This window comes from Miniopterus schreibersii, assembly GCF_964146895.1.
Source record: "Miniopterus schreibersii genome assembly, chromosome: 12".
In the NCBI taxonomy this organism is placed as follows: Eukaryota; Metazoa; Chordata; class Mammalia; order Chiroptera; family Miniopteridae; genus Miniopterus; species Miniopterus schreibersii.
Genome location: NC_138112.1, coordinates 69,896,822 through 69,908,425, shown reverse-complemented (window position 1 = coordinate 69,908,425; position 11,604 = coordinate 69,896,822). Strand labels below are relative to the sequence as shown.

Here is an 11,604-nt window from a genome sequence, read left to right as displayed (position 1 = left end):
GTGTGTGTGTATGTCTGTCTTCAGGAAGGAGGTGTGTGGATACAAGGTCTTCCTCCTGAGAGAATTGCTGCAGGGAGGAAAATCATTGGGCTGAATGGAGTAGTAATTTAAATGATCAAACGCCACCCTAACCACCACCACCACCCTTAAGTTCCACTACTTTAGTAGGGAGGGGGCGCTTCCAGGAGTGCTGCTCTGATTAATATATTGGCCCCTATTTGGCCTTGGCCAGAATTCCGGTTCTGGTCTTCAAAGTGCCACCGAACCCTGGGCCCTCGGTCTAAGGAAAAGGAAAGTGCACCTCCAACTGCTGTCCGGAAGGTTTAGGTACAGAGTATGCAGCGCCTGCAGGGAGAGGAGATGCGTGGTGAACACGGTGGCGCTCCGGTCCGGGGGGGATGTAGAAAAGAAAGCGTCATTTCCTTGTAAAAGGCGACCGACGAGGATGGGATTCGAACCCACGCGTGCAAAGCACAATGGATTAGCAGTCCATCGCCTTAACCACTCGGCCACCTCGTCCCACGTAAAAGCGCTCTTTTCCAAATTGCCTTATCTCTTATCTCCTCCGCGCCCTCTGAGCCCCCCCCCCACCTACCTATTTTTCGGTGCAGCTCTTGAAGGATCTACCGGTGGGAGGGACAGCAGAAAAAAAGGGGTTTTTCGTGTGTGTTCCTTTCCTCCCGCCGCAGCCAAGAACCCGGACCATCCTTCACCAAGCCGCAGCTGAGCTCTGCCTCAGTTTCCCGTCCCTGAGTCCGGGGCGAGCGCGCCAAGGTTTCGGGACGCGCTTGGCCGAGGAGGGTCGCGCGCTGATCGGGAGGGAGCGGGTGCGGTCGCTGGGATCCCCGCTGTGCGGCCGCGGGCACATGCAGCGTTTGCAAAGCGCGCCGCGCGGGCGCGGGTGCAGTAGCTCCTCCAAGCGTGCAGGGGGCGCCCTGGCCAGCCTGAGGCCCGTGCGGCGGGAGGGGCTGTGCGCGGGGCTCGGCTCGCCTCGGCTCGCTTCGGCTGCGCTCGGCAGGCTGCGGTAAATCCGGGCTTGCGGAGGCTGGCCAGGCTGTGGCCCGGTGGTCCCTGCTGCGCGCCCCGAGCCCCGAGAACCATGCAGATGTCCTACGCCATCCGGTGCGCCTTCTACCAGCTGCTGCTGGCCGCGCTAATGCTGGTGGCGATGCTGCAGCTACTCTACCTGTCGCTGCTGTCCGGGCTGCACGGACAGGAGGAGCAAGACCAGTATTTTGAGTTCTTTCCCCCGTCCCCGCGGTCCGTGGACCAGGTCAAGGCGCAGCTCCGTGCCGCGCTGGCCTCCGGAGGCGTCCTGGACGCCAGCGGCGACTACCGCGTCTATAGGGGCCTACTGAAGACCACCATGGACCCCAATGATGTGATCCTGGCCACGCACGCCAGCGTGGACAACCTGCTGCATCTGTCTGGCCTGTTGGAGCGCTGGGAGGGCCCGCTATCCGTGTCGGTGTTTGCCGCCACCAGGGAGGAGGCGCAGCTGGCCACGGTGCTGACCTATGCGCTGAGCAGCCACTGCCCCGATTTGCGCGCCAGAGTCGCCTTGCACCTTGTGTGCCCCTCGCGCTACGAGGCCGCTGTGCCCGATCCCCGAGAGCCGGGGGAGTTCGCCCTGCTGCGATCCTGCCAGGAGGTTTTTGACAAGCTAACCAGGGTGGCCCAGCCCGGGATCAATTACGCGCTGGGTACCAATGTCTCCTACCCCAATAACCTGCTGAGGAATCTGGCTCGTGAGGGGGCCAACTATGCCCTAGTAATCGATGTGGACATGATGCCCAGCGAGGGACTGTGGAGAGGCCTGCGGGAAATGCTGGATCAGAGCAAGCAGTGGGCAGGGACGGCGCTGGTGGTGCCTGCCTTTGAGATCCGCCGAGCCCGTCGCATGCCCACAAATAAGAATGAACTGCTGCAGCTCTACCAGGTGGGCGAGGTGCGGCCCTTCTATTATGGGCTGTGCACGCCCTGCCAGGCGCCCACCAACTACTCCCGCTGGGTCAACCTTCCTGAAGAGACCTTGCTGAGGCCTGCCTACGTGGTGCCTTGGCAGGACCCCTGGGAGCCATTCTACGTGGCTGGAGGCAAGGTTCCCACCTTCGACGAGCGCTTTCGGCAGTACGGTTTCAATCGCATCAGCCAGGTACCTATAAGGGAGACGGCAGGGAAATGGGGCTGGGAGGGTGGTGGGGTCAGGGAGCTGTGAGTGGCCCTGTATGGAAAGGGAGCATTGTGACAGGAGCATAGTTCAGTAGTAGCTGGATGTTGTGGAAGATCCAGGATGCCGCTAGAGGAGTGGGGATACTGGAGTCAGTTTTAGGGATGTCAGTCTTGGCCCCAGGAATGTCATCAAACTTTGCTGACCTGTCTCTCCCCCCACAGGCCTGTGAGCTGCACGTGGCAGGATTTGATTTTGAGGTGCTGAACGAAGGTTTCCTGGTTCATAAGGGCTTCAAAGAAGCCTTGAAGTTCCATCCCCAAAAAGAAGCCGAAAATCAGCACAATAAGATTCTTTACCGCCAGTTCAAACAGGAGTTGAAGGCCAAGTACCCGGACTCCCCCCGACATTGCTGAGTCCTTCCCTGCCCTAGTCTGAGAAGTCTCAGCCTCCTCTCTCCTTAGGCCAACCCTCAGGCCTGATGGGGGTAAGAAATATCACTCCACTTTACAGTGGTAGCTGTGGTGTTGGAACACTGGACTTGAACATGGGGTGCTGGGATCAAGTCCTAGCTTTACCACTAACTAGCTGTGTGGCCTTGAGCAAATCCTGTTCCCTCTCTGAGCCTCAGTTACCCCGTCTTTAAAAAGGGAGGTGAGAATATCTACCTCACAGAACTGTTGGGAGGCTCAGATGAGATGCTATATGTGAAAACATTCTGTAAGCTTCGTACAAATGTGAAGTATTATTAATATTATTACTGTATTATTGTTGTTATTGCTGTTATTATTAACAATCTTGGGTGGGTAGGCAGTAGGAGAGCAAAAAGTATGAATGGGGGCAGAGCTGAGAAGTCTGAGTACTTAACAAAATGGGCTTTTTGGAAAGAAATCAGATAAAGACTTTGAATTTAGTTCTTAGCTTTTGAGCTGAAGCCTAAACTCCCTGGTTCTCCCAGGCCTCGGGAGTTCTGGAGAAGGGAATGGTCTTCAGGTTCTGTACCCTCGAATAGGCTGGGCTGGGTTATTTGCCTGCCGATGACAATGTGTAAATAAATGAGTGTTCACAACTACAGCCGGCTCCATTTCTCTCCTGAACCGGGCAGGCGGAGGGGTCACGGGTTCTCCCCTTTCACGCCGCGGGGGGTTGGAGGAAGGTGACCGCGGACGGAGGGTCACCAGCTGTAAAGCAAGAAACCGCAAGAGTTTTTTCAGCAGGTTGACGGCCAGTGTGAATTCCGACCGGTTGCTATGGAAGCCAGCCAGCGGTATCCCAGCATGCCTCTCCCCAGCCGTCCAATCGTGAGCTTCCAAACGGGCGCTTCTTGATGACGAATACGGAAGCGCGGACAGGCCCCGCCTCCCTGTAAAGAGGGATAGGGGCAGCGCTTCCGGGAGCCGGGCGGGGGCTGCGAGAACCCGCAGCTGCGGGCACCGGGCACCTGTCAGAGCGTGTCGGACTTCACGCCGGAGGCTCCACTCCCTGCGGTGCGTAACGCCACCCATGGCGCCCGGTTCGGTCTGTCCAGCTAGTCGGTCGGAGCCCGCGCAATCTCCAGGGCCGAAGCGGAGACTTAACGAGCCGGACGCGTGCGGGCCCGCGGGCCCCAAGCTGCCCGCGGAAGAGCCAGTGATTCCCCTGCCCGCGCCGGCGCGTACTGGGGTGGGGCGGGGTGGGAGGCCCCTCCGCGGAGGGGGACCGTGGAGGCCTGCCTTCGAGATGCTCACTTTCTGAAAAGATAACTTGCATGTGCACAGTGCCTTACAGTTTGCTTTTCCATCCCTTACCCCAGCAATCTACAGTACTCAGAGTAGCAGTGATTATTCACTCTTCCCACCCGGGGTAAGGAGAGGAGGTTGTGATTTAATTGAGCTCATTCAGTAGAATAAGAGGCACCCGGAGGAACGACCCCCATCCCTTCCTACGCCCATTTTGGTCCCCATTACATTCCATCCTATCAAGTAAATATATTTAACAGTAAAGAGGAATTGCAAAATTTGGAAACTGTTGGAACTGAGGCTTGATAAGGGGAACGATGAGGCTGGTTTGGAGAACCTAGGTTTTCACATCAGCTTCAGATTATTTGTGAAATCATTCAGGAATGTAACTAAACTCTCCTCCAGTCCAGTTATTTTACAAAACTCGAATTGCTGTCAAGGAGGTTAACAGAACACTTTGGGTTTGCTATCACTACAGGGGCCTGGGGCTACCAAGAGTCAAAGCCATCCCCTGCCTCGCAAAAGTTTGCTTTGTTTAATTTGTATTTTCGAACCCTGCAATCATCAAGTGAGTCGGTACTGTGCTAGGTGAGTAAGGTGCATGTGCAGCCCTGCTCTGGTGAGGCTTGGGGTCTGGTTGGGGAGACAGACATGAGATGGGCAAATAGAGAGGAAAGGTAAGCAAATAAGGTTTCCTGGAGGGAGTGGGGTCTACTCCAATCTAAAGGACTACAAAACAGTGCCCAGAGAAGTTGGAAGAACATCCCAGTGAAATAGAACCCCCAGGAGGCAGAGAGATTATCTGTTGAGAGGCCTATTTAGTCTTTCTCTTAGGTGATATCTTGGCAGCAGCATTTGGCACTGTTACCTCTCCTTCCTTCTGAAATTCTCTCCATGACTGAGTTTTCCTCCTCCACCTCTTGGTAATTTCTTTCTCCTTTGCAGGGATCTCATCCTCTGCCCCTTTGGTGACCCTGAGAGTTCCATCTTTTTTTTTTTTTTAATATATATTGATTTCAGAGAAAGGAAGGGAGAGGGAGAGAGAGAGATAGAAACGTCAATGATGAGAGAGCTGTCATTGATCGGCTGCCTCCTGCACGCCTCCGACTGGGGATTGAGCCCACAACCTGGGCATGTGCCCTGACCAGGAATCAAACTGCCAGTCTCCTGGATCCTAGGTCAATGCTCAACCACTGAGCCACACCCGGCTGGGCCCTGAGAGTTCTATCTTGGATGTCTTCTCACTCCACACATTCTGCGTTGCTGGTTGCATGCTCTCCCAGGCTCTGAAGACCTTGCTGTATGCCATTGACCAGATTTCTGCAACCCGGATTTCTCTCTGAGGCTTAGACCCATGTGCCTCCAACCCCGCCCCTTCTCTCATTTCGGGGTCTTTGCACATGCTGCTCCTCTTGGAATGTTCCCTTCCTCAACCAGATCAGCTCACCTGTCTGGCCCATCTTCGTCTGCAAGCCCTCATGCTGCAGCGACTCCAAGTCCCAGTTAGGTGCCTCTCCCATATGCCCCACTCTCAACTCTTTTCACACCACACTAATGGTCTGTTCCTTTGCCTTTTTCTCCCAGGAACTTGTAAACAGCTTGAGGTCAGAGACTATCTGCCACAGTTGTGCCCAGCACCTACCAGAGTGTCTGATGGTACCTAGCATATATTAGAATTTCAATAAATATTAGGTGAGTGAATAAAAGGAGTGCTTAACAGTGTTCAGTGTTGCTGAGAAGGCAACTATGGTAAGCATTGAAAAATATTGGCATTAGGCACAAGGAGGTTGTCAGTTAACTACAGGATTAGTTTCAACTGAGAGTGATCATACAGAAAGGAGGTGAAAGAGTAGAAGTGTGCACAGGCCTTGGAAGGTATAGCTGTGAGGCGGAAGATGGGGAGCAGTTACATGGAATAGAGGAGGTTTTGTGTTTCCGCTTTTCCTAAATGGGGGGAATACCTGAGCATCTAAAGTTTCATGGAAAGGAGGGAGCGTTGAAAATACAGAAGAGGGAAGGGAGCACTGCTCACGTGAAGTCCCAGAGAAAGCAGGAGATGGGACTGGACCCAGGGCACAGTGAGAAGACAAGAGGTTGTGGAGTGTTCTCAGGAAGAGACATGGAGGACATTATAGGCAGAAGGAACAGCATGAGGCAGGTAAGGGGAAGAAAAAAGCATCTGGTATATTCAAGAATTGACCATTAGATGGTGGGGTGCAGGAGCTGGACCATTAGTTCAAATCTAGTAGGTGCAGGGCCTTCAAAGCCCCAGTCAGAAGTTTCAGCCCAGTCCTGTAGACAGTGAGGAGCTCACTCTTGGCCTTTCCCATCTATGGATCATCACGTTGGCCAGTATTCCCAGGATTCTGATCACCAACAATGTCCAAGGGCGTGAGCATCTCCATGGCTTCTGGGAGATGTACATACAGGGCCACATGCACCTTCTCTACCCAGCATATGCTCAGGGTGTGGCGAGTCCAGTCACTTCCCCAGCTGTCCCCAGCTGCGGTCAGGCTTCGTTTGACTTCCAAGGGACCACTTTCCTGCTTGGAGCTGTGGGTGGTGGTGAGTGATGGCTCCATTCCTCCTTCCAGAGCCCAGATGCCGCTCCAGCCTTCAAGCAAAGACACAGAAGAGATGGAAGCAGAGGGCGATTCAGCTGCTGAGATGAATGGAGAGGAAGAAGAGAGTGAGGAGGAAAGAAGTGGCAGCCAGACCGAGTCGGAGGAGGAGAGCTCAGGTGAGGCACACATGGACACACACACACACACACACACACACAGTGCTTGCCCACTCCTCAGCCAGCCCTGACACACACACACACACACACACACACACACACACACACACACACACTCTCTGCTGGCCCACTCCTCAGCCAGCCTGACTGGCCTCTTGTCCCAGAGATGGATGACGAGGACTACGAACGGCGCCGCAGCGAGTGCATCAATGAGATGCTGGACCTGGAGAAGCAGTTCTCTGAGCTAAAGGAGAAGTGAGCATGGGGCACCTGGGACGGGGTCATCAGGCACCTGGGGCAGCTGCGGACCTGGGACCTGGTGCTAGGCCTAGGGGGCTGAAGCCAAGAGTGAGCAAGGGCCTCATGCAGGGTGCGCTGTGGATTGGTCCCCCATGTGTGTCTGACAGATGAGCACATTTTACCTCCCAGGTTGTTCAGGGAACGACTGAGTCAGCTGCGGGTGCGGCTAGAGGAAGTGGGGGCTGAGAGAGCACCTGAGTACACAGAGCCCCTAGGCGGACTGCAGCGGAGCCTCAAGATTCGCATTCAGGTGGCAGGTCTGTGGGCTGGAGTGCCCCCCAGTCCCTTTCTCTGTTCCCTTACCAGCCCATGGTCCCTTCCTCTCTCATCCTTGCCCTGCCCTGCCCTGCCCATGCTCCCAGCACCACTTCTGGGATACTGGGGTCCCTGGCCGAGCTGGGCCTCGCATCCCCCTCCTTCCCTCTGCAGGGATCTACAAGGGCTTCTGTCTGGATGTGATCAGGAATAAGTACGAGTGTGAGCTGCAGGGGGCTAAACAGCACCTGGAGGTGACTGATGGGCGCCAGGGGAGGAGGGCTGAGGTGACCCACCTGTCCCTCCTGGCTGAGCTGCTCCCTCCTCTTCCAGAGTGAGAAGCTGCTGCTCTACGACACCCTGCAGGGGGAGCTGCAGGAGCGGATCCAGAGGCTGGAGGAGGACCGCCAGAGCCTGGATATCAGCTCCGGTGAGGCAAGGGGCCAGCCCCGAGCACCCTGGCTCAGACCCCGCTCCGTCAGTGCCCACCTCCTGCCTGGACCTTAGCATCCCTGCCTGCTCAAGGGGATAGTAAGAGGGATGGCTGTGGGGGCCAAATGAAACCAGGCATGGAAAGGGCCTGGCCCCATGCCTGGCACACAGTGGGGGTTCAGGAAGAGTGGGTCCCCCTGTTCTCCTTTGCCCCTGCTCTCTTTCCAGAGTAGGAGATGGCATTCTGACTCTCTCACATATATAATAGCTACAGTCCCCCCCATGTCCATAGTGCCTGGGGAGGCTCTGGGGAGGCAGGAATCATCATCATCCCACTGTCCACTAAGCAAATGAAGAAACTGAGGCCCACAGATGTGCAGTGACCTAGTTCCCAGGTTGTATATCTGTGCAGCTGGGACCTGAACTCAGCTTCCATCCCACAAGCCCAGCGCTCTCTCTGCTGTCCTGGGAGGTGGTTGATGGGGAAGAGCAGGCTATAAGGGTGGGGGTATCCTGGGAGGTCCAGCACCATAATCCTGACTCTGGGTCTGGGGATACAGAGTGGTGGGATGACAAACTACACGCCAGAGGCAGCTCAAAGACCTGGGACTCCCTGCCGCCCAGCAAGAGGAAGAAGGCACCCCTCGTTTCTGGTATCCTTCCACCCGCAGGGCCTGAGCGGAGCAGGATGGCAGGGTCAGCTCCAGAGCTGGGGGAGGGGGAAGGATACGGAAGAGAGTCAGACAAGGCACATGTATGGTCATTTGGCTTCATGTGGCTGTGTCCAGGCAAGTCCAGCTGTCAGGAGTTTTTTGTGGGGCTGTGGGTCTCTCCTGGGTTGTGTGGACCGTGGAAAAATAGAAACATCTGTTCAGTGACCTCCTATAACTTCCTGAAGAGAAGTCCCCTCTGAGACCCTCTGGCTCTCCCACAGTGTCCCAGGCCTTCCCACCCCTGTGCCTTTGCTCACTTTCCACTCTCTCGGAGTGCCTCCTGTCTGCCTGTGCCTGTCAGTTCTCATCTCAGACGCTATCTCCTCTGTGAAGTCTCTCCTGGTCTTCCCCCAAAGCTGTGGCTTCTCTCTCGTCTGTATCCCTGTGGCCTAAACCGGGACACCCGCATCCTGCATGGGAGTAGTTGCCTCTGCCCCACCTTAGGCATGAGCCCCAGCAGTCCAGGGCCTGCTGTGCCTTTATTACTCTGGCATAGCCCAGCGCAGAGCTGAACTGACTTCTCACCCCTGCTCCCCACCCCTGTTCCCCGAATTCCTGCAGTAACCAGAGTCTCATGGCAATAGGAATCCAGTTCAGGAAGGAAGGGAGGGAGGGAGGAATCTGGATTGCCCACTTGAGGAGTGAGTGGGAGGGGAGGGCTTGGAGACATCAGGTACAGAATATGGGATGGCAGAGTGGATGGTCCCCAGAGGGGTGTGTGAGACCAAAGGAGAGACCAGTCTGTGTGTGGATGGGGAAAGGGGCCGATGGGGGACAAGGAAGAGAAGGAGCAAGGTCCCTGAGTAGGTGGGTGGATCTCAGCCTACTGACCTGAGAGAGGAGGTGAGCAGGAGCCAAGGCAGGTGAGGTAGTGGTTAGACTCAGTGCCCCTGCCACCACCCTCATCGCCCTTGGAGGACTCAGTGAGGTAGGCCATAGCCCCCCCCCCCCACACACACACCCAGAGAACCTGGGGGCCAAGAGGTAGGTGGAGCCTGTGTCCTTAGCACTACCTCTCCTGAGTGTTAGAGCTCCGGGCCCAGGCCATCACCTGCCCCTCTTCTGGGCTTTCTGCTTCCTTGACCCAGTTGCAGGCCCTTATATCGTGTACATGCTGCAGGAGATCGACATCCTGGAGGACTGGACAGCTATCAAAAAGGTGGGTCTCGGAGAGGGGACTGGCAGTGCAGGCCCCACCCAGACACCAGCTCTGCCTCTGCAGGCTCCGCCCCAGGCTTTCCGAGGTTCCCAGCATTGCTGCCAGCTCACACGCCTCCTTTTGCCCAAGGCTGCCCTGGAGGAGGGAACTTGTAGTCTGTCAGCCTCTTTCTGGTTCCAGGGCAGGTTTTGATGGAGTGGGGGAAAGGGAAAGAGGAAGGAGGGAAAGCAGGTGGGCCCCAGGCCTCTGACAAGATGTCACAGCAGAGCTTTGTCTAGAAAGTGCCTTATGCTCCCCACACACCCCAACCCGGTGCAGCACGGGCCCAGCAGCCCCTACCCCAGAGAGGCAGATGTGGAGGGGACTTGCCAAGCCCGAGGCAGGCTCTCAGGGGGGTTTTTCTTCTCTCCCACCAGGCTAGGGCAGCTGTGTCCCCTCAGAAGAGAAAATCAGATGGTAAGAGCCACAGGGGGTTCCCACCTCCCACCACCTCCTCCCCCACCCTAGCCTCCAGAAAGGAGCCCAGAGAGGCAATGGCTGTGTAGGGTCAGTGGCCTGAGAGTTCAGACAGTGTGGGTTTGAGGGCACTGTGGGAGTTTGGGAGCAGGAGCCAGGTGGGGGTGGGGAAGCTCTAAGTTGTTGGGACTAAGGGACAGAGCTCCTCACCAGAATTGGTCAGGGAGGGCTGGAATACTAAGCACCAGCATCTGGGGGGCCCATAACTGAGGGCCAGATCAAGGACATTCCTCTTAGGTCCCGAGATAAAGTAGCTGCCTCCCTCTTATTTCAGCTTCCTCTCACCTGCAATGATTTTCCCCTTTCCACATACCCCAGGACCATGACCCTGCAATTCACAGCCAATGGGCTGTCGGAGCAACACACACCAAACCCAGGATTTGCATTTTCCTGCTGTAGAGAGGCAGACTGACAAGCCCCTCAGGGTCTTTCCAGCCTGTTCTCCAGTGCTGCTGCCCAGCCCTCCCCTCCAGGCATCACTGGTTTGGACCCCCTCATCTGCCCCTCCTCGGGGCATGTACAGCTGTGGCCCGGAGCTGTCCAACCCAGGCAAGACTGTCCTTCATCCTCAGCCAGGCCCCTACCTTCCCCTGCCGAAGCTCAGCCCCCTCGGTCCCTCCCTGACCAAGAAGACCTGCCTCATCTTAAGCCAAAGCACGTCCTTCCTGCTGACCTTGGACCTGGCTCCCTAGTCACTGAGCCAGTGAGTTGGGCCCACTTCATAGGAACTCTGAGCCAGAAATGATATTTCGGGGGCCTGTCCTGGCTGTTGCCATGGTGAGAAGGCAGGCTTCTCAGGTCTTCTTTAGGCAGTCCTTGGTGCCTGCCTTCCACATTGTGGGCACTGGAATTAAAACATTTCCTGGGTCTCTGGTGTGACCCACGTGTGTCTGATTTACCTTGCAAGGCAATCGGGGCCCCATGGGGCGTGCCTGAGATAGGCAGTCTTTTCTGGGGTCCCTGGTACCTCTCACTGCCCAGCAGGAGCCTATCCACTCTGACTTGGGTTATAGACTGGGGAAAAGGTGGGGCTCTCCTACAACCACCCCCAGACGCTGAGGGCTAGGCCCTGGACTGCCTGGTGCTGGTGAGAAAGTCTGAAGCAACATGTGGCACAGGCAGAACACGTGGCCTGAGATGGGGAAGGGAGCTGGGTGCTGCGGGCTTGGAGACTGGTCATGTCTGCACCTGCCCATCACTTGGCAGATTGGCAAGGCAGGCTGGCAGGGTGTGCGTGTGGGAGGCAGCCGGCAGCAGTGCCATGTGCCAACACCTCACAGCCAGACTCCCGTTTAGTGCTGAGTGTCAGAACCACCCCCAGAACCTCAGTTAAGCAAAGAGGTTAGTTTCCATGGAGACAGGGCATCCTTTCTCCATGGCAACCTGAAATCCCAAAACCCATTAGGCTCAGGAATGAGTCATCTGTGGCCAGTAGGAGGCACTCACACAAGGTTGACCCCAAGGCAGAAGGTTGAGCAATTGACCACGGACAAAAAAGGTGCCCCAAGGGTGAGGCTTGAGCCTGTGGGGAGATGGGCCCTGCTTAACCCCTTCCTTCCCACCCATGGTCTGAGGAGCCTGCTGCAGGGAGCTCTGTGTGG

General features: G+C 56.3%; 2 protein-coding genes across 2 annotated transcripts; both read left to right on the top strand.

Moving 5' to 3' along the window:
* On the top strand, window positions 1-3,244 carry B4GAT1 (beta-1,4-glucuronyltransferase 1). Its single transcript, XM_081155529.1, has 2 exons — window positions 1-2,155; window positions 2,395-3,244. The coding sequence occupies exons 1-2, from the start codon at window positions 1,100-1,102 to the stop codon at window positions 2,584-2,586; spliced, it is 1,248 nt and encodes a 415-aa protein (XP_081011655.1). The 5' UTR covers window positions 1-1,099; the 3' UTR covers window positions 2,587-3,244.
* Window positions 3,245-3,526: 282 nt separating this feature from the next.
* Window positions 3,527-10,872, top strand: BRMS1 (BRMS1 transcriptional repressor and anoikis regulator). The gene is made up of 10 exons (XM_081153868.1): window positions 3,527-3,657; window positions 6,483-6,628; window positions 6,793-6,883; window positions 7,058-7,185; window positions 7,358-7,437; window positions 7,517-7,613; window positions 8,176-8,268; window positions 9,423-9,487; window positions 9,904-9,943; window positions 10,322-10,872. The coding sequence occupies exons 2-10, from the start codon at window positions 6,490-6,492 to the stop codon at window positions 10,327-10,329; spliced, it is 741 nt and encodes a 246-aa protein (XP_081009994.1). The 5' UTR covers window positions 3,527-3,657; window positions 6,483-6,489; the 3' UTR covers window positions 10,330-10,872.
* The last annotated feature ends 732 nt before the right edge of the window (window positions 10,873-11,604 follow it).

Excerpts from the sequence above, each read along its gene's own strand:
- B4GAT1 (XM_081155529.1), top strand. The coding sequence starts at position 1,100 with ATGCAGATGTCCTACGCCATCCGGTGCGCCTTCTACCAGCTGCTGCTG. Across the intron at positions 2,156-2,394 it reads GTTTCAATCGCATCAGCCAG|GCCTGTGAGCTGCACGTGGC; the intron begins GTACCTATAAGG and ends CTCCCCCCACAG.
- BRMS1 (XM_081153868.1), top strand. The coding sequence starts at position 6,490 with ATGCCGCTCCAGCCTTCAAGCAAAGACACAGAAGAGATGGAAGCAGAG. Across the intron at positions 6,629-6,792 it reads GTCGGAGGAGGAGAGCTCAG|AGATGGATGACGAGGACTAC; the intron begins GTGAGGCACACA and ends CTCTTGTCCCAG. Across the intron at positions 7,438-7,516 it reads GGGCTAAACAGCACCTGGAG|AGTGAGAAGCTGCTGCTCTA; the intron begins GTGACTGATGGG and ends CTCCTCTTCCAG.